At 36.4% G+C, this 22,805-nt stretch overlaps 1 protein-coding gene across 1 annotated transcript; it reads left to right on the top strand.

The window, feature by feature from the left end:
• The first annotated feature begins 20,538 nt into the window (after window positions 1-20,538).
• On the top strand, window positions 20,539-22,599 carry LOC107898930 (putative cyclin-D6-1). Its single transcript, XM_016824502.2, has 6 exons — window positions 20,539-20,979; window positions 21,065-21,145; window positions 21,501-21,596; window positions 21,709-21,910; window positions 21,988-22,118; window positions 22,226-22,599. Exons 1-6 carry the CDS (start codon window positions 20,788-20,790, stop codon window positions 22,400-22,402), a joined length of 879 nt encoding a protein of 292 aa, XP_016679991.1. The 5' UTR covers window positions 20,539-20,787; the 3' UTR covers window positions 22,403-22,599.
• Window positions 22,600-22,805: the final 206 nt, after the last annotated feature.

The raw sequence follows: 22,805 nt of genomic DNA on the forward strand, positions 1-22,805 counted from the left end.
CTCAACTCATTTCTCGCAATATGAATTGACTCTTTAAAACTAGACATTAAAAATAGAAATTGAAAATAGCTCAGGACGTGAGCCAAGGCTCAACTCACTTCTCGCAATATGAGTTGATTTTTGAAAACAGAATTTACAAAAGGCTCAACTCACCTCTCGCAATATGAGTTGATTTTTTTTGAAAAATAGAAAAAGGCTCAACTCACCTCTCGCAATATGAGTTGGTTTTTGACAAATAGAAATTAAAAGGCTCAACTCACCTCTCGCAATATGAGTTGATTTTTGAAAAACAGAAATTGAAAAGTAGAAATTGAAAATACCTCAGCGTGCCCTGAGGCTCAACTCACCTCTTGCAATATGAGTTGATTTTTTTTTTGAAACACAGAAATTAAAAAAACAGAAATTAAAAACAGAATTTGAAAAGACCTCAGCGTGTGGCCTGAGACTCAACTCACCTCTTGCAATATGAGTTGATTTGAAAAGTAGAATTAGTAAAGCAGAAATTGAAAATACCTCAGCGTGCCTTGAGGCTCAACTCACCTCTCGCAATATAAGTTGATTTTTGAAAAGCATAGATTGAAAAAAACATAAATTGAAAATACCTCAGCATGTGAGCCGAGGCTCAACTCACCTCTTGCAATATGAGTTGATTTTTGAAAAACAAAAATTAAAAGGCTTAACTCACCTCTCGCAATATGAGTTAATTTAAAACATAAACTAAAAATACCTCGGCGTGCCCCGAGGCTCAACTCATTTCTCGCAATATGAGTTGATTTTTGAAAAACAAAAATTAAAAGGCTTAACTCACCTCTCGCAATATGAGTCAATTTAAAACATAAACTAAAAATACCTCGGCGTGCCCCGAGGCTCAACTCACTTCTCGCAATATGAGTTAATTTTTTTTTTAAAATTTAAAAATACCTCAACGTGTCTTGAGGCTCAACTCATTTCTCGCAATATGAGTTGATTTTGAAAAACAAAAATTAAAAGGCTTAACTCACCTCTTGCAATATGAGTCAATTTAAAACATAAACTAAAAATACCTCGGCGTGCCCCGAGGCTCAACTCATTTCTCGCAATATGAGTTGATTTTTTTTTTAAAAATTTAAAAATACCTCCACGTGTCTTGAGGTTCAACTCATTTCTCGCAATATGAGTTGATTTTGAAAAACAAAAATTAAAAGGCTTAACTCACCTCTCGCAATATGAGTCAATTTAAAACATAAACTAAAAATACCTCGGCGTGCCCCGAGGCTCAACTCACTTCTTGCAATATGAGTTGATTTTTTTAAAAAAATTTAAAAATACCTCAACGTGTCTTGAGGCTCAACTCATTTCTCGCAATATGAGTTGATTTTGAAAAACAAAAATTAAAAGGCTTAACTCACCTCTCGCAATATGAGTCAATTTAAAACATAAACTAAAAATACCTCGGCGTGCCCCGAGGCTCAACTCACTTCTCGCAATATGAGTTGATTTTTTTTAAAAAAATTTAAAAATACCTCAACGTGTCTTGAGGCTCAACTCATTTCTCGCAATATGAGTTGATTTTGAAAAACAAAAATTAAAAGGCTTAACTCACCTCTCGCAATATGAGTCAATTTAAAACATAAACTAAAAATACCTCGGCGTGCCCCGAGGCTCAACTCACTTCTCGCAATATGAGTTGATTTTTTTAAAAAAATTTAAAAATACCTCAACGTGTCTTGAGGCTCAACTCATTTCTCGCAATATGAGTTGATTTTGAAAAACAAAAATTAAAAGGCTTAACTCACCTCTTGCAATATGAGTCAATTTAAAACATAAACTAAAAATACCTCGGCGTGCCCCGAGGCTCAACTCATTTCTCGCAATATGAGTTGATTTTTTTTTTAAAAATTTAAAAATACCTCCACGTGTCTTGAGGTTCAACTCATTTCTCGCAATATGAGTTGATTTTGAAAAACAAAAATTAAAAGGCTTAACTCACCTCTCGCAATATGAGTCAATTTAAAACATAAACTAAAAATACCTCGGCGTGCCCCGAGGCTCAACTCACTTCTTGCAATATGAGTTGATTTTTTTAAAAAAATTTAAAAATACCTCAACGTGTCTTGAGGCTCAACTCATTTCTCGCAATATGAGTTGATTTTGAAAAACAAAAATTAAAAGGCTTAACCCACCTCTCGCAATATGAGTCAATTTAAAACATAAACTAAAAATACCTCGGCGTGCCCCGAGGCTCAACTCACTTCTCGCAATATGAGTTGATTTTTTTAAAAAAATTTAAAAATACCTCAACGTGTCTTGAGGCTCAACTCATTTCTCGCAATATGAGTTGATTTTGAAAAACAAAAATTAAAAGGCTTAACTCACCTCTCGCAATATGAGTCAATTTAAAACATAAACTAAAAATACCTTGGGGTGCCCCGAGGCTCAACTCACTTCTCGCAATATGAGTTGATTTTTTTTTAAAAAAAATTTAAAAATACCTCAACGTGTCTTGAGGCTCAACTCATTTCTCGCAATATGAGTTGATTTTCCTTGGAAAGCATGAATATTAAACATCAAAATACCAAAACCAGTCCTTTGGTAGAACTCGGGTATCTTTTCCTTTGATTCAGTGCGACTCTCATTCAAGATTTCTTGCTTTACTGGATTACCTGTATATGCCATGCATAATGTCATCATGATATGCACATGTTTGTCTTAAATGCCTTTATGCCTACATGATTATGCAGTGCTCCTTAAGCATATTGGTCGTATGTCATTTTCGCCATGATTGTTGAGGATCTGCGTTCATTGCTTTGATTCTCGACTCTCTTCAGGCCTCATACCTGTCTTCGAGCTTTACGAGTAATCGACGTTTCTCAGATATCACCCTTTTTGCCCTTGGTTAAACTTTGTTCTTGCTTTGAAGATCTTGCACTTATCAAATTCTTATCCGGGTAATGCTTGACATTTCTTTTGTTTAGAGTATGTCATTTCACTATTTATCATTAAATAAACACATAATGAGATGCATGAAAATGGTCAGGTAGGGACACAAAGGATATCTCATATTCCTTTATTTCAAGTGTGGCAAACAAAGAAAGTTAACCAATGAGAGTAAAAATGTCAAAAAGGAAGAAAAGGTCGTATTCAACGGATACAAATGCTCTAGATATTCAACACATGAACTCTTCCACGTTCCTCAATCAATAATCTTTTCGAGCATGGCTTCTTGCGTAGAAAATTTCGAGCTTTCAGAAGTGCTTCAAATACTGTAGTCTCACTACTTGACGTATCGTTTGACCGCCAGGTTTGTTTCATTAGGACGCCCTCTCGGGTTTTCATCCTAATCTTTTTGTACTAATCAAGACGCCTTTTTCGGGTTTTCGCCTTTTTTTTAAGATGCCCTTTTCGGGTTTTCATCTTAAGCATAATATTTCTTCACTGCATCCGAATTCACCGGATTCGGTAACTCCTTCCCATCCATCTCGGTAAGGATTAAAGCTCCTCCTGAGAATGCCTTTTTTACAACGTATGGTCCTTCCCAATTTGGTGCCCATTTTCCTCGCAGGTCTTTTTGTATTGGGAGAATCTTTCTCAGAACGAGTTCTCATTCATGGAACTCTCTTGGTCGTACCTTCTTGTCATGGGCTGCGATCATTCTCTTTTGGTACATTTGCCCATGACAAATTGCCCTTAGACGTTTTTCTTCAATGAGGTTCAACTGATCATATCGAGCTCGAACCCATTCTGCTTCTTCTAACTTTGATTCCATCAATACTCGCAGTGAGGGGATCTCAACCTCGATAGGTAGCACAGCTTCCATTCCATAGACTAGAGAGAAGGAGTTGCTCCCGTAGATGTTCGCACAGATGTGCGATATGCAAACAAAGCAAATGGAAGTTTCTCGTGCCAATCTTTATATGTCTCAGTCATTTTCCCAATAATCCTCTTAATGTTCTTGTTAGCTGCTTCAACAGCCCCGTTCATCTTTGGGCGATAGGGCGAGGAATTATGATGCTTTATTTGGAACTGCTCGCACACTTCTTTCATCATCTTATTGTTTAGATTCGTGGCATTATCTGAAATGATTCTTTCAGGCAAACCATATCGGCAAATGATTTCCTTTTTCAAAAACTTGCACACTGTAGTCTTCGTCACATTGGCAAACGAAGCGGCTTCAATCCATTTTGTGAAGTAATCGATAACCACAAAAATAAATCGATGTCCATTTGAAGCTTTTGGAGAAATTGGCCCTATGACATCCATGCCTCACATAGAAAAAGGCCACGGAGAAGTCATGACATGAAGGGGTGAAGGGGCTACATGATTTTTATCGCCGTAGACTTGACATTTGTGGCATTTTCTGGCAAAATTGATGCAGTCACTTTCCATTGTCAGCCAATAATAACCGAGTCTCATGATCTTTCTGGCCATATTGAAACCATTGGCATGCGTTCCGCAAATTCCCTCATGGACCTCTTCAAGTATTTTTCTGGCTTCAACATCATCCACACATCTCAAAAGCATCTGATCCTTTCCTCTTTTATACAGGATATCCCCATCAAGAACAAATCCCGCTGCCATTCTTCTAATTGTTCTTTTATCGTTCTCATTCGCTTGTTCGGGATACCTTTGATTCTTGATATATTCTAAGATATCATGGAACTAAGGCCTTCCGTCTACTTCTTTCTCAATGTTACAACAGTGTGCAGGGACCTCGTATATGCTCATTTTGAGGGGCATTATTTCTACTTCTCTACTTGCTTTGAACATTGAAGCCAAAGTGGCTAGGGCATCAGCCAGTTGGTTCTCTTCTCGTGGGAAGTAATGAAAAGTTATTTCTTTGAATTCCTTGATCAATCCAGCCACTAAATCACTGTACTTAATCAATTTTGAGTCCCTCACTTCCCATTCTCCACGGATTTGGTAAATCACTAGGGCTGAGTCCCCATACACCTCTAAGATCTCGATGTTTCGTTCGATAGCTGCACGAAGCCCCATGATACAGGCCTCATATTCTGCGATATTATTGGTACAGGAGAAGTTCAGTCTTGCAGTGAACGGATAATGATTCCCGTCTGGTGATACCAGGATTGCTCCAATTCCATGCCCTAAAGCATTTGACGCACCATCAAAGCACATCTTCCATGACTTCTCTTTTGATGACTCGGATTCTATTTCTGTGATGCACATTAAGTCTTCGTCTGGGAAATCGAATCTTAAAGGCTCATATTCCTCTGTCGTTCGAGTTGCTAAGAAGTCAGCTATTGTGCTCCCTTTTATTGACTTCTGACTTACATAGGCAATGTCATATTCCGAAAGGAGGAGCTGCCATCGTGCCATTCTTCCTGATAGTGCCGGCGATTCCATCATGTATTTTATTGGGTCCAGCTTTGAAATTAGCCATGTCGTGTGATACAACATATATTGTCTGAGTCTCTGAGCTACCCAAACCAGAGCGCAACAATATTTCTCAACGGACGAATATTTTGCCTCATATTCAGTGAACTTTTTGCTGAGGTAGTAGATCGCCTTTTCTTTCTTTCCTGACTCGTCATGTTGTCCCAGTACGCAACCCATTGAACTTTCGAACACTGTCAGATACAAAATTAATGGTCTTCCCGGAGTTGGCGGTACAAGCACTGGAGGACTGGACAAATATTATTTTATCTTATCAAAGGTCACTTGGCATTCCTCTATTTCTTTATGCATCATGTCATGGAATAACGTCACCATAGCCCTCTGATATGTTGCCCCAGCATTCTTTAACCCGAATGGCATCACCTTGTAGCAGAACGTTCCCCACATTGTTATGAAGGTAGTTTTCTCCATATCCTCAGAAGCCATCTTGATCTGATTATACCCCGAGAATCCATCCATGAAAGAAAACAATGAATGTTTTGCTGTGTTGTCCACCAACGTGTCAATATGTGGCAAGGGAAAATTATCTTTTGGGCTTGCTCGATTCAGGTCACGATAATCCACGCACATTCGTACTTTTCCATCTTTCTTTGGTACCGGGACTATGTTAGCCACCCATTCTGGATATTTGGAGGCTTGTAGGAAGCCAGCGTCAAATTGCTTCTTGACTTCCTCTTTTATTTTCAACAGCATTTCGGGCCTCATCCGTCTTAATTTTTGCTGGATGGGCTTGCATTCTGGCTTTAATGGGAGCTTATGGACCACTAAATCTTCATCTAGCCCTGGCATGTCCTGGTATGACCACGCGAAAACATCTTTGTATTCGCGGAGTAAAGTGATCAAACTACGCCTGGTACTTTCTGAAATAGAAGTCCCAATCTTCACTTCTTGTTTCCTCTCTTCAGTGCTCAAATTTATTGTTTCTACAGATTCTTCATGAGGCAGAACCTGTTTATCCTCTTGTTCCACCATTCTTAACAATTCAGGAGACGAGACATAATCTTCAGCATTTTCTTCGGCTTCAAATTCTCCTAAGCAAACAGCCTTCTCAACATCAATTTCAAGATTCGTAACGGGCTTATTCATGTCGTCAATATCTGAGCACCTGAAAGTTGAATGGAAAAGGAAGCTATCGGGGGACATCCAAGTATTGGAAACAACAAACAAAATGTTATGTCATGGCAATGAGGCAAATGTAAGGATAGGCTATGAAATGAGAAAATGATTATGAAATTAGTGATAATGCGAAAAATCATGACAAAATACATCTTCATTGAAATTCATTTAAATGATAAAGAGCGAATGCAAACTCTTACAAAAGAACTCTATTATATCTAAGGACACAATAGAAGGTTGATGTTTGGCATTACTCTGAAGGCTTATAAACTACAAGAAGCTCCTCAGCAATCCAATTGTTCAATATGAAACCAGGAGGGCAAGGGCGTATCCTCGAGACATCTTTACTTGCACCAGCTTCTTTGTCAATGACATTTATACTAGCATTCTGAAAATCCTTTTCAATTAATCCCAGCATGTTTCGTAGATCCTCTTGTCCAGGGTACATCATTCCCGCAGATGTAAATGTTTTTGACAAAGGAGGGTACTCTATTGGTTCCCATTCTGGTTCCCGGCCCAAAGTTCTTGCAATTCTTCTCTCTTGATCCTTCTTCCACTGTCTTCTTCTTTGGCGCATGTCAGGCTGGAACCCCAAACCGTATCGGGCCTTGTGGTGCACTGGCTTTAAAGCCCTCACTATTCCTTGCAGATGTCTCCCTAAACCTCTTCTCGCACGAGCTCCCCTTCCTACGGTCAACTTGACACCCATTCTAGTATTTCTCGACAGTTTTGGCATCGGAATTCTATTTCCCTCAGCGACGAAAGTGGCATTAATGAATTCAAGGGATCGAAAGGAACATTCCACTGCATCCTTGCTTACTTCCAGGTATGGCGCATCAGTAGAGATAGATGCGATGATGTCTTTTTCGCCCTCGACTGTGACCAAACAGCCATCCTTGATGAATTTCACTTTTTGATGGAGGGATGATGGGACTGCTCCAGCAGAATGAATCCAAGGTCTTCCCAAAAGGCAGTTATAAGAGGGTGTAATGTCCATGACTTGGAATTCGACCTCATAGATGTAGGGGCCCACTTCTAAAGGGATTTTGATCTTTCCCATGACTTCACGCCTCGTCCCGTCGAATGCCCTTACCGTGGAATGACAGGGCTTTAAGTAGGACAAATCTATCGGTATTCTGGAAAGTGTAGCCAATGGCATAACATTTAATGCTGACCCATTATCGATGAGTACGTTCGGTATTATGTAGCCCTTGCAGCGGGTCGTGATATGCAGCGCTTTCACCGAACCTCTACCATTTAGCGGTATCTCATCATCACTAAAAGAGATGAAGTTGTCCGCATTCAGATTGTTTACCCACCTATCAAGCTTTTCGACAGATATGTTGTTGGCCACGTAAGCTTGATTTAACACCTTCAATAAAGTATTCCGGTATGGCTCTGAATTTAACAGTAGAGATAGAACTGAGATTCGTGCTGGCTGCTTGCTCAGTTGTTCCACCACACTATATTCGCTGTGCTTAATAAATTTCAAGAATTCTTGAGCTTCTTCCTCATTCACAAGCTTTTTAGTTTCTTGCACGGGTGGAATTTCTTGCTCGACTTCGACCTCGTGCATCACTGCTTTCCCTTTTTGTTTCGAGTCGCTACTTTTCTTTACCGGTTCAACTTCTTTAGAATAGCATCGTCTACTTTGAGTAAAATGACCTACCTCCCCAACATATTCAATTATGGCTTTGGACTTTTCAACTTCCGGTGTAACGATATTAACATCATATCTCTACGGTACTGTTTTGTTGTCCTTATACGGGAAAGGAGATGGTACTTCAATTACCATCTGTGGTTTCAATCGCTCTCTCATCGCGTCGTAATAAATTACCAACGGTCAATCAGCACTATAAGGGGGCCCTGATGATTGGCTATCAGAGACGCATACTTCTCTTTCGTTGGCATTTTCACTCTTGTTAAGGACCTTGATCTCCTTATTATTCATCCGGTCTTGAAGTAACATTTTAAAGTCCTCGCACGACTGAATGTTGTGCGCAACAATCCCATGAAAATTGCAAAAACTTTGACCTTCTTCTCCAAAAACTCTATCAGAGTGACAGAGTAATCCTTTCTTAACTAATACCTCCCAGATTTTCTGCAGAGGCGTCCTTATTTCTGCCACACATCTTCTGACCTTCCATTCATCCTCTTTCCCCACTGTGCTCACATTCCCTTCGGTATGGTTAGGGAACGGGTTCCCCGTGGCGTTACTAGCACTATCAAATCGTAGGATACCCGTGTCAATGAGTCCTTGAACTCTCCTTTTGAAAGCGAGACAGTTCTCAGTAGAGTGCCCTTGGTTCCCTGCGTGGTATGCATAACTAGTGTTTGGATCGTACCACTTTGGATATGGAGGTTTAAGGGGTGCCATGTAATGGGGAGAAATTAGTTGTTTTTCTAAAAGTTTTGGGTACAATTCCCCATACGACACAGGGATGAGGGTAAATTGCGGTCTCTCGAGATTATGCCTTGATGGTCTTGGTTCGTTTCTGGGTTGGCTTTGGGCGGGTACCGTGTTTTGTGGGAAAGTGGTGACGGGTCTTTGGTTGTTCGTGGCGTATACGGGGCAGGACGGATGTGGTGCTTGGTAGTAAGGGGTTTGAGGGGGATAATGGAAATTCGAGGGTGGATAATCTCGAGGTCGGGGTTGATTAGGATATGAATTGGGAATATAACGACTCCCAGTTCCCACCATGAGGGCTTCTGGCTCTTTCTTCCTTAAGGGTGCTACTTTTCTTGAGCCTTCTGATCCTTCCATTCTACCGCTCTTGACGGCATTCTCTATGAGTTCACCGGATATTACAATATCCGCGAAATCTTTCGCGGCACTTCCCACTAATTTGTCATAAAATGGTGCCTTTAAAGTATTGATAAAGAGAACGGTTATCTCCGTTTTTGTTAGTGGGGGTTCCACTTGAGTTGAGACGTCTCTCCATCTCTGCGCATACTGTCTAAAGGTCTCTGATGGCTTTTTCTCCATCATTTGCAAGGTCATACGGTCTGGCACCATATCCGATACATGCTTGTACTGCTCGCAAAATACTGACGCCAAGTCCTTCCAGGATCGAATCTTTTCTCTACTAAGTTGATTGTACCACCGAAGAGCTGACCCTGTTAGACTATCTTGAAAGCAATGTATGAGTAGTTTATCCTCGTTCACATAACCGGTCATCTTTCGACAGAACATAATGAGATGTGCTTTTGGGCACCTTGTCCCATCATACTTCTCAAAGTCAGGCACTTTGAACTTCAGAGGCAAAATTAGATCAGGTACCAAACTGAGTTCCTTGGCACCTAGTGCGGAGAAGACTTCAGTGCCTTCTATTGCTTTGAGTCTTTCCTCTAGACTCCTATATTTTGCGTCATGGTTATCCAATTTCAACTTGGCTACCTCTGTTGGGTCATCCAGATCTGGAACTAGTGGATTAGCAGGACTAGCCCCTGGGTTCGACGCTAACATTCCTTGCCCCAAATTAGTGGGTGGAGCAGGTGGCATAGGTCAATGTTCCAAGCCAGTGGGTTCCTCTTGAGTATACCCTCTTTGTATTGTATATGCGGGCGGTGGAGTGAATCCCGGGGGATAGAATGGATTCTGATCATGGTGAATTCTTGACCGAGGTTCCATAACATCGGAGTTCTGCATGGGTCCCTTTCCTTTGACCAAAGTTGTCATCATCTCCATCATTTTAGCCATCTGATCTCTTTGCTCGAGCGGTTCCTCTCGAGATCTCACCATTAGGTCTCTCGTCTCTTGTTGCGATTTGGCCAGTTGCTCTTGTAATTCCTTTTGAGCCCTTTCCATCCTTTCAATTCTCTTATTGAATTTATTCTCCATTACTCTAGCTTGTCGGCGCGTTTTATACGGATGACGTGGTTCCAGTCTTGAAGTCTGGCAACTGCGAATTGTACGCTTTAATCTCAGCGAACGAGTATGGGATATGCAATGAATGAATTGATGCATGAATGAATGCATGAATGTCAAATGAATGTAAGTTATGAATGAAATGCAAGAAATTGGTGTTGATTTCAAGATAGCCCCATATTTAGGCATTTCATTTATCAACATAGTCTATTACACAAAGTTCTCATTTTTCCAACAGTTACACAAATTTCCTAGCCACATTGCCTTGTTTCTTCACTTGCTCTAAAAACTCTGATATGCTCGATCTTTGGCTCGGAGGGAATTGGCAACTGAGAACTTCGGCTTCATCTGATAATTGAACAACTTGCATAGCCACTTTACGAATTTCATTGATCAAGAAGTCAAGTTGCATTTCTTTTTCTTTGAGAGTTCCTTCATACGCGTGAATGTCCCTATCGTACTGCTCACTCTTTTCTTCTAGAGCCTTCAAGAGGTTATCTAATTGTTGTTGACGAGATTGCAGCATATTTTCTAGATCTCGTGTTTTCCTTTTTAATTCTTGATGTTTAGACTAACTATTCGCCAATTTTGCAGTCACTATTTCATACTTGGCGTTCTTCCTTCTTAACTCTATCACAACGCGCGCAGCCTTTTCCTCTTCTTTCTTTGCTTTTCCCTTCCAAAACTCCATTCCTCCCTTGATATTGCTAATTTCTTCCTTCCATTCTGCTGTCGACTTGCCCAACCCGCTATTCTTTATAGTGTTTCTTAATTTCTTGTTTTCCAAATGAAGGTCCCTTAAGTCGTTTCTCACAATCTCGGATTCTCTTTGTACTTTTTCAGTCCTGGACCTTTCAACCTGAACTTCAATCTTCAGTTGATAGTTTTCTTCTTGAAGGGCACTAAGGTCTCGAGACATCTTGGCCTTTTCTCGTTCGAATTCTTGTCTTGCCATTTCTAGCTCAGACGGCGTTTCCTCTGAGAAAGGATTCTGGATGGTGTAGTTTGTTGATGAGATTTGCTGACTATTTACCCGTTGCTTCCTCCATATGTCGTAATCTTGGGTAAGGGTATCAACATACAAAGCTAATTCCATGAAATGAATTTCCTTCCAATACTTTGCAGTGTCTCGAACTCTCTTCATATATCCTTCACCCGCGAAAGCGAACTCGAACTGTGCTAATCCTCCAGTTGCGGGGAGGAATTGTCGCGAAGAAAATTGCCTTTGGACTAATAGCGGAGCATATCCAACTCCTCCCCATAACCCGAGTAGAGGTACCCAATCTTGGCTTCCACATTTGTATAGCAGAACTGAAGGACGGATCCAGGGTGCTCTCCATTTTATATTCTCGGCGCGAAGATTCTGAAAAACTGATACCCAATGTTGCTCGGTGACTTCCTTCGGCCATTCTTTATTGAGGTAAGCTTCTAGCGGGGAGAATGTTTTAGAAAACATATGGAACGGAGTGCGCTCTACCTTCCAGAAGTGACTCAAAATCCAAACATTGAGCAACTGCGCGCATCCGATAAATTGTCCCTCCCCTTTTCTTCGACAACTACTCAGGGACCTGAAGGTCTCGGCTAGGATGGTCGGGACAGGGTTGATTCCTTGTTTTAACCTTTCGAAGAAATTAACTACTGCAACTTCGAGATGTCCGAGAACTTTTGGGAAAATGACCAAACCGTAAATGGCCAAAGCGAATAGATTTACCCTTTTCAGCATGTTGGGATGGTTCAGAGCCAAATCTCGTAGGGAGGACCATGGAATGCAAATAGTTTCATTCTTCTTCTTTATCTGTTTTTCGGCCCATGCATCAGTCATGTCTGTCAGTCTCACTAACTTTTTCTTGAAGGTCATCGGCTTAGGCTCCTTCACATATATTTTGCCGAATTGTACATTGTCGATGCGGAGTAGAGCAGCATACTCTTCTATGGTTGGAGTCATGTCCTCTTGATTAAAGGTGAAACACTGATAAGCTGGGTCCCAGAACCGAACCATGGCTTGAATCAACTGTTCGTCTACACGGATGGTGATCAGGTGAGCTATATCTCCATACCTCTGAGTGAAAATGTCTCTAGTGTCTGAATCCCACTGATTCCAAATTCGAACCAAATCCTCAAAGTTATTTTGGCGAACATTTACAGTTATATGTTCGGGCAAATTAGCAACACACCCTTCCACTAGACTATCCCCCTTTTCTCTCTGAATTTTTAGAGACCAGTCCCGAACCACGACATTCTTCTCGGTTATTTGTGTAATTGACTCTTCCATCAGAAACCCGTTTTTTTGGCAACCAACTTTTAATCAACATCTTCCTAATATGATGCCTATGATGCATGATGAAAATAAAAGTAAAAACAAACAAACTTGGTTAGTAAACACAACAAATATAAATTGAAAAACAAATTAAACTACCCAATCCAATTATTTTGCATAAACAGTGTAAATGAAAGGCAAAAGGCATTTTCCCCGTGTACTTATTTTAATGACTATAAGCGGACAGAGGTTCGGCATGGCTCTAATTGGATAGCTCGTATGGTTCACTATATGCGGTTTTGGTTCTAGGTGGGTACTCGAATCGTCTGCACTGTCATCTACTAAGATTAGTACAGAGCCTCGGTCATGGCCCATCATAGGCTTACGAGATCAATTCGAGGGTTTACATTTACTTATGCCTATGCGGAGGGACAAGTTAACTCACGAAAGCATAAGTCATATGTAACCCGAAAGTATTCACTAGCCTGTGCGGAGGAACGAGTTAACTCACGAAGGCGTAGCGTTTACTTTCTCTTAACAGGGACGAAGCCCGGGTATAGAGCTCATGTTATGCAAAAAATGCAAGTGCACGGTGTGTGGGGAGAAGCTTGTAAACCTTTAAGTTTTATTTAGAAAAAACTAAACCAAAAATAAAACCTCAAAAATTTAAAGCTGAAAAATAACTTGATAAAACAAGTTAGAATATGTACAACACGATGCAAATGCATGGTTTTTTTTGAAAACAAAAAATTTAAGGATCACGACTAAATGTAATTTGAACAAGAAACTTTGAAAATTTTGACAACGCGAGTTTAATTCGACTCGACTCTCAAAAAGGGTTCCCAGTGGAGTCGCCAACTGTAGCGACCTAAAAATTTGGCAATAGGCGCTAGTTGAAATGATTATTGAAAAATTAAAAACAAAGTTTCAAATTTTATTTACAAAAGAGGAGTCGCCACCGATCTTTTTTTTAGGTGTGATCGGACACCTAATAAATTCTCTTTTTAGAAGAAAAATTTATTTTTAAATTTTCCTAAAAAAGAGGTAATTTTAGGTCTGCGTGAAAATCCAGAGAAAATTAGGGTTCGGGAGTCGGTTACGCGCGAGGAAGGCATTAGCACCCTCGCGACGCCCAAAATTGGTATTTCGTTAAACGCGCGTTGTCTTAATTTTCAAAAATACAAGTTCAATTTAATATTTAATTGTGATCCGATTGAAACTTGAGAAAACTTTTTTTTGTTTTTAAACACGAGAACTTTGAAACACAATAATAATTTTTGAAAACACGAAGATTTTTGAAACACGAAAATTTTTTTAAAAACACGGAATTTTTTTGAAAACAAGGAAATTTTCGATACATGAGAATTTTTTGACACAAATTTTTGAAAACACGAAAATTTCGAAAACATGAATTTTTTTTAAAACATGAATTTTTTTAAAAAAAACACGAGAATTTTTTGAAAACACGAAAACATGAAAATTTTGAAAACACGAAAATTTTTGAAACACGAGAATTTTTTTTAAAACACGAAAACACGAAATTTTTTTTAAAACACGGGAATTTTTGAAAACACGAAATTTTTTTATTCACGAGAATTTTTGAAACACGGATTTTTTTTAAAGAAAGAAACACGAATATATTTTTGGAAACACGGGAAATTTTATTATTATTATTTTGAAACACGTGAAATTTTGAAGACATGAAAATTTTTGAAACACGATTTTTTCTTTAAAAAAATACCGTATTTAACACGAGTCGATGATATTCACCCCGATATGGCGATGAAACCATCGAATTAGTGTTAAATCAATTCAATTTAATCTTTAATCGGGATCCTAATAAAACACGAGAATTTTTATTAAAATACGAGGAATTTTGAATATTTTCGATTTTTAGAAGGGCGTCCCGTATTTAACATAAGCCATCGATATTCACCCAACATAGCAATGAATTCGATGACTTAAAATTAAATCGGTTTGTTGCCTTATGCATTAAATATTTTTTATTTTTAAAATACAAGTAAAATAAATGTAACAATATTTCTAAAACTATCTAAAAAAATGCTAATTTAATTGAAATAATATAATATTTAAATAAATGGACTAAATTTAAAAAAATGAGAAATTACCAAAAGCCCCCTTTTCCTTTTTTCTTTTTCTTTTTTTTCCTTTTTTTTTTGCTGGGCTTTGGGCCTAGGCCTGCTGGACAGTCTGCTGGGCCGAATCTGCTGCTGATCTGCTGGGTCAGCTGCTGTTGGGCTGGGCAGTGGCCTGCTGCGCTACTGGGCTGCACAAAGTGGGCTGCTTCTTTCTTCTTCTTTTTTTCTGCTTCTTTCTTCTTCTTTTTTGCTGCTTTTTTTTGCTTTGTTTTTTTTTGGGCTGGCCTGCTACTGCTGGGCCTGTTGGGTCGGTTCGCGGGTTGAATCCGGGTCGGGTCGACCCGATATATTATTTTTTATTTTTTTCTTTCTTTTTTTCTTTCCCCTTTTTTCTTTTTTTTCTTTCTTCTCTTCTTCTTCCTTCCCTCTTTCGGCTCTAGCCTCTTTCACCGCCGCTGCCACTTGCGTCGATCTCCTCCGCCCTCGGTGGTTGTGGTTGGGCTCTCCTCTTCCCCTCCTCTCTTCCTTCTCTCTTCTCTTTTCCTTCTTTTTTCTTTTTTTCGAAACTTTCTTCTCTCTTCTTTTTTTTTGATTCGTGGGGGTTTGATTTTGGGGTTTTAAACCCATTTTATAGTTGATATTTGCTTCCTTTTTGCAGGTGGTAGGTGAAGAAGGAGCAGCCACCCATGTTTGTGGCCTGAAAATCTGGGAAGTGGGTGCCTCAAATCACGTAACCTGTCTGAAGGACCAAATCACAAATGCAGCAAAACTTCTGGGGCTAAATGCAATTTTTAGAAAATTTAGGGTTAAAATAAAATTTAATGAAAGTTTAGGGGTCTAAGTGAAATTTAAAGAAAGTTTAAGGGTCAAAATGAAATTTAGGAAAAGTTTAGGGGTCAAAATGCAATTTTTATTTTTAAATTTTTTTTTTGAAAATTTGAAAATTAAACACAAATTCTAGTCGGACAAAAATTTAGTGCTTACAACGTGTTTAAAATAAAACACATAAAATAGTTGAATCATATATTACTTGAAAAGAAGGAAAAAAAAAGAAAAAACATAACGACATGTTGATAAAATTTAGCATTCAACGTGTACATCTTTTGTCAATTTGGCTTTTATGATTATTTTTAGTTAAATTTAACCATTCCTTTTAAAAAGAGTCAAATCATTTTTTTAACGAAAATGCTTACTAAAATATTAATTTTTTAATAATGTTGTTGCGGTAACCTAAGTGTCAGCCACGTATATTTCATACTAACATGACACTATTGACTTATATGACATGTGAATAAATAATTTAAAGATTATAAAAATATTTTAAAAAAAGCTCAAAATTAATATATATAAAGTTATAAAAGTTCAAAAAAATAAAAATAGCATGGAGTACATATGGATTGCCATGCTACTATGTCTGAAGATTTAACGTTTTAGTCAATATTTCCTTTTAAAAATAGCTATTTGACTTTTTTTTGAAATGTTGATGGTCAAATTCAACTATTTTTAAAAAATTGAGGGTCAAATTTAGCTCAAAAATAAGAATAATGACCAAATTGACAAAAGCTATAAGCGTTAAGGGAAAAATGTATCATTATGTCAAACATAATTTAAAACTTGATATATGACATTTGAAAAGATTTGGCCCGTATTTGATAATTTAGGTAAAAAAGACCTCTTTGATCATTCTCAATTTCAATATTGAGCAAATTGGTCAATCTAAAAAATTAGAGCAATTTAATCCTTGTAAATGTCAAAAGTAAAATTTTTCATCAATCGTACATATTTTTATTGGTATAATAATAAATTTAGCTCACAACGTTGACACATTCTCTGCAATAAATAATAATTAATAAATAGCGAAAGAAATGAAAAAGCAAAAAAGAGCGTTGGTCTTCTAATAGGTGAAAATATATATAGGACCCTTTGGTTTTTCTTTAGACTTTCTCTTCCACCAATGTAAAGAACAAAAAAAAGTTGGAATCTATTTGTTTTTCCATCGTCAAACAAGAAGATAAAAAGTAAAAGATGCATGGAAAGGCCAAAAAAGAAAATATATTTTGAATAAATGAATAGAAATGGAGGAATCCTCGAAAAACAAACATTGGAACGTTCTTCAAAGGCATATTACCAAGTTTGTAAGCCAAAACCCTGCCCGCATTACCATGCACACACACAAATTGGATTATTTTAACATCTCATAGGATTACGATACTCACTCATGTTATTTAAAAAAAGAAAAGAAAAGAAAAGCAGATTCATTTCTTAAAGAAGAACCCTATGCAATGCTTTGTTGAATGTGAATTACAGCGAGAAAGGTTAAACTAAATAAAAAAGGAGAGTATATTAGCTGAAAGATGCGACACAGTAATTATTTCATGTTAGCTGCAGTTTTAAAAGTTGGTATAAGCTTTTAATTTGCGCATCCAATATATTAACAAAAGATAGCTGCTTCGGATACCATTAGGGATCATTCATATTTAAGGATGAGTTTTTTGGTACCATATTTAAATGCACAGACAAATGATTTGATTTGTATCTTATTAAAAATATAACTCGATGTCTAAGCGTTGGTTTGTTATCATACTTTGAATGATTGCAAAGCAATAAGAAAGAAAAAATAAGAACACACAGGACAGAGGAGAAGAAAATTCATTAATATCGAATTCAAATTATACAAAAAGAGTTTAGACTACATCTGTTTATAGGTTAAAACATTTTATTCTAATCAATGTCAAATAGAAGCAGCCTTATTCTAATCTATATGGATTCCACTTGTGCATACAACAAGAATTTATTTAATAGGAATTTGTGTTACATAACTCTAACTCTAACAACAAAAGTAGCTATCAACTCAAAAAACTCAAATTTTTATTTAATATAAAAAAGGTCTGAGTTTCATAAACATGAATTTTATCAACAATTCAAAATAGTTACCTTGATAATGTCATGCTGATAATACCATATGACATATCAAATAGTGTGATCTATCAAAATGATCACGGTATAATATCATATTAGCATGTAATTAGTATCTAAAAACAATTTCATTAATATTCGTGATTAAATCATTACTTTATGATGAAAAAATATAAAAGCCTTGGAGAATTTTAGTAGGTAATCTTGTAGTTGATATTATTAATTCATAATTTAACACAAAAGTAATTACGAAAAAAAGTAGTGGTAAAAAAAAGAATTTAGAGAAATTATTAGCATTTATTTAGTTATAAGGTGATATATTAGTATTCAAGAACTTTGTAGAAAATTCGTGCATCGATAATATATCAAATATTATAAAAATATACGAAAAAAATAGAAAAGTATTTACCGCCCTTTACATAGTAAATTAGAGATTTTAGCATTGTTGTATAGATTTCTCATCTAATAAGTTAGACAAATTTTATCAGAACAACTGAGATATTTCATGTTTGCTCTGGTGTTGCTACTTTTGCAGTTTTGACTAATTTGCAGGCAATATCTCAATAAATCTGCTCAATAGTGTTCCTCTTTAAGAATTAAAAAGAAAGTACATAAAAAGAGAATTGTGCCATGTGGGTTTCAAGCGCTCAAGGCATGGGTCAAACTAGTTAAAGGGATGGGTATATAATTATAAAAAAAGTAGGAGCATTTTGAGTGTCTTGTTGGAGCTCTATCTCACTTTAAATTGCCATACCTTATTTCATTTTTTGGTCTATCTGCTAAGATGTAATTTGGCATAGCTAAACTCAAACTAAATAATGTTAAGTTATGTCATAAAAAATTCAATTATAAGTTAAAGAACCTTTTCAAATAGACTTTGGAGTTCTCCTATCCATAATTTTCTTTTTAATTTTTTGCACTAAATGTTCAACACAAAAGACATGAAATTAACCCAATGTTTTCCACACGTGTCCTGATAATTAAAGGTTGCTCCCATGGTAGATTACCAAAAGGAGTTATTTAGTGGTAATGTATGGAGCTATATTTGTATTAATAATATATAGGAATGATGGGTGGTGAAACATCAATGTGATTAAAAGAAAGAAATGAGATTGTAACGGTTTGATTAAGTCACGTAAAAAATTAGATAATTGTATTAGTAATTTAGAATTTGTTAAATTAGTTACTGAATATGTCCAAAAGGTAAACTCATGTTTCTTAGTCCAAATCCTGCATGACATGATTAGTGGTGAGCGCTCGATCGAATTGAGTCGAGTTGAATTGGGTGAAAAATTTCGAGTTAATCAAGTTGTCGAGTCTCATTTTATTATCCTAATCTAAATTGATTTTTTTTTTAAAATCGAGTTGAGTAAAATGAAATTCAAGTCGAGTCGAATCGAGTAAAATTGTTTGAGTTATATTAAAAATTAAACATGTCAAATTAAAATCTTATTATAATATAATTAATTTCATGTTAAAGTATATAAATTTGAAACCATATATATTTGAAAACTCTTTCAAAGAAAAATAAGATTAAAAAAATAGGATAATTTAGTATGATAAACTTGAATAATTAATTTACTTATTTAGGTCCCAAAATTATTGTTTTATATTTTTTAATATTTTAACTTTTTTATATAATCTTGAGAAATTTTTGGAATTTCAATATATATTTAATTTTTTTTATATTTTTAAAAATATATAAAATTTGAAATTTTTATAAATATTTTGAATTTTTTTGTAATTTTTGTTGAGAGAGAGATCGGTTTGCTCATTTTCAAAATTGGCAGGGACCGAATGTGTATTTATTCTAATATGTTATTTGAGTTATTCAAATTATTCTAGTTATTGGAATTGTAAAATTTAGCTCAACTCAAAATCGAAACTCGAATTACTAATTCAAGTTTACTCGAAAAAAATAAATAACTTGATTCGATTAACTCAAAATAAAAAAAATCTATTTTTTTATCGAATTAAATTTTACTCATCTCTAAACATAATAACGATGAAATGGTATTTCGTTTTCGCTTTTTCATTTCAGCCGTTCCATTATATAGATGCATAGCTGAAAGATATTTTTCCCTTTTCCTTTTCCTTTTTCTTTTCCTTTTCCTTTTTTTTAAACCTTTAGCTAAGTAGTTTACAGAGTTTAATAGAGGTAATTGCAGCAGTTGCAGCAATATCTAATTTTGAGAAGAATATACCTGGACAGGTAGGGTTCTTTCCATGTTGACAATGAAATGAACTGTATGACATGATGGGCAATTAGCCTTGTTTAAAAACATTTGGACATTTACTGCTTTACCTATATGCAGATAAACAAAGCTATACTAAGTAAAACGCCTCCTCTCCCTCTGATTCACCTCCACTGAGACAAGAGATCCGATGTTTAAGGTGGAATCAATTTGTAAATCCAAATTTTAATTTATGTTGAACAATAGATACTTTGAAGACTTTTTTTTGAAGGAGCTGACCTACCCAAAGTAGCATCATATACCCTACCCCATAATTGACATGTATAAAATAGGTGAGGGGTTTAAATCCAACTAAGGTTGAGATGCTCATGTTGCCTCTTGGTGGGTGGTCGTACATCCACATAGGGTCGAAGCGTTCCTCTTTATAAATCATACACGATTTTCGAGAATTGGGAGACAAGACCTTCCTGTAAGACAATACTTTCTATTATTGAGGAATCAAATCACCATTTCCAAAGATGATACTTCGAAGACTCCTCCTGAAAAAGATCCCTCAACAATTTAATTAATATAAATAGATGTAATATTTAACAAAGTTAAAATCTTTATAATATATTATCATGATTTGGTGAAGGTCAAAAGCCTATAAAAGTTAAGAGAATGTGTGAATGTCGAATTTAATGTCGAATTTGGGCATTCACCAAATAATCTTATCTGATCACTTCCCTTTTAAAGTAAGAGAGATAAGTGTGTATCAGCAAAGTTGAGGATTTCCAAAGTATTCAGACACCATCTTTTGAGAAAGGAACAAAAGAAAAAACTGTTAAAACTGTGTGTGTGCCTCTCTCTCCATGCTGCTTGTTTTATCATCACAGCATCTTGTCATTTAAACGATGTGCATAGATATAGCGGGCCACTGAGCTTTTTTCTAAAATCAATTTGATGGAGTTCGATCTTGAAAACCCATTAACAAACTTCGATGACTTCCATGTTTCTAGTTCTGTTCCCACTTTTATCCCTTCCTTCTTCCTTGTTGAATCTGATCATATGCCCACTGAGACTTACATTAAGACCCTCGAAGCTAGTGATCTTGCTACTAGTATTAGACGAGAAGCTATCTGTTCAATCTCGCAGGTATGGTACCAAGGAACTTAAGTTATTAATGGCGTTCATGCTTATGCATATACCTGCTGAATTTGGTTGTGTTTTTTGGTTTCAGTTTTCACGCAAATTCAGTTCTTTTTTGTCGTATCTTGCTGTCAATTATCTCGACCGTTTCTTATCAAGCCAAGGGTTACCGGTAAGGAAACCTTATATCCATTTAGTTACCAACATTTCTGCAATTGATATAGTACTCTAAAACGGGGTAAAAGAACACTATGAGAATATTTTTGGATTGTATTACGTAACTTCTACTCAAAAGTTGAAGTAAATTAATCTTAGATCAAAGAGTAAACTGATATTCTCCTAAAATTTATCTATTTCTATTATTAAAAATCGGTTTTTGTATACCCATTTGAGATGAACACAACACATCATATGTCATTATTTTAGTTATTTTATCAAACATGTCAATTTTTAATAGAAAGAATCTACTAATGCTGTACCTTTATGCTACTTTTACTCCATAACTGACAAAAGATATGATATTGCAGCAACCTGAGACATGGGTTCTAAGACTTGTTGCAATCTCTTGTGTCTCTTTAGCTGCCAAGATGAACAAATTAGAGTTTGAACTTACCCATTTTCAGGTAAAATTCTATATTATATCATGTTTATCAAGATGTATAAATTGTTTTTATGATCAAATTAATCTTTTCTCTTTTTTTTTGTGTGTGTGTGTGTGTGGAATATAATGTGTAGGGCGATGGAGGTTACATGTTTGAGGCACAAACAATAAAGCGAATGGAATACGTAATATTGGGAGCCTTAAAATGGAGAATGCGTTCGATTACTCCTTTCTCGTTCATATCCTTTTTTATTTCATTGTTCAAGCTCAAAGATCCTCCATTAATGGACGTCCTCAAAGCTCGAGCTGTTGAAATAATTTTGGAAGCCCAAAATGGTAGGTCTACTTCAGTGAAATGCATTTACCTCTAGTACTGTACTTCAAATTTCCCATAAATTTTGATTTTATAACAGATATAAAGCTTTTAGAGTTCAAGCCATCAATAATTGCTGCAACTGCACTTGTCTGTGCTTCCCATGAACTTTTTCCCTCGCAATTCCCCAGCTTTAGAAAAGCAATTTCCTACTGTCCATACGTAAATAAGGTAAACCCCATCCCATTATCTTAGTTGGTACAAAATTTAAACCTACCAACAAAGATTTTAAATTAGAAGATTGAACTATAATAAAAAACCTCATAATTTGGGTGCAGGAAAACATGTTAAACTGCTACAATTCGATAATCGATATGGGTTGGAGGTCTAACAAGGCCGAAGATATGGTTTCTCAGCAATTTTCAAGTTCAGAAAGAGACATGTTGAAGAGAAGAAAAACCAATGATTATGGGAAGAAGCACACGGTCCACCTCTCTCAGGTCCAACACTGTTGATGATAGTGGGTGAGAGGTTTGAATCAATGGGCTGTTTTGAGAGTGAGCCTAGCTACCTCTTTACCTTCAAATAAGAAATGAGATGAAAACCAAAGAGAATTTTGTTTGCTTTGATTATTTTCCTTTCCTTTCTATTTGGTACCAAATAAAAACGAGGACAAAATTGACACTTCGAATTATATGGTTGGATTTTTGTTCATCTTTTTAGAGTTTCTAGCAGAAGAATAATGGTGATGGGTCGTAATTACCGGGGCAAAACGAGAAAGCCGAAAAAATAAAACTTGAAATCCATCCATTATCGGGGTTGCTTGAAATTAAATCCAAACTTTTATGTCTAGAGCATACTCTTTTTGTCACTAGGTCAAGAAGTTGTTGACATGATTTTTATTTAAAAATTCTCTGT

Source organism: Gossypium hirsutum, chromosome D04, assembly GCF_007990345.1.
Source record: "Gossypium hirsutum isolate 1008001.06 chromosome D04, Gossypium_hirsutum_v2.1, whole genome shotgun sequence".
NCBI classification, from domain to species: domain Eukaryota; kingdom Viridiplantae; phylum Streptophyta; class Magnoliopsida; order Malvales; family Malvaceae; genus Gossypium; species Gossypium hirsutum.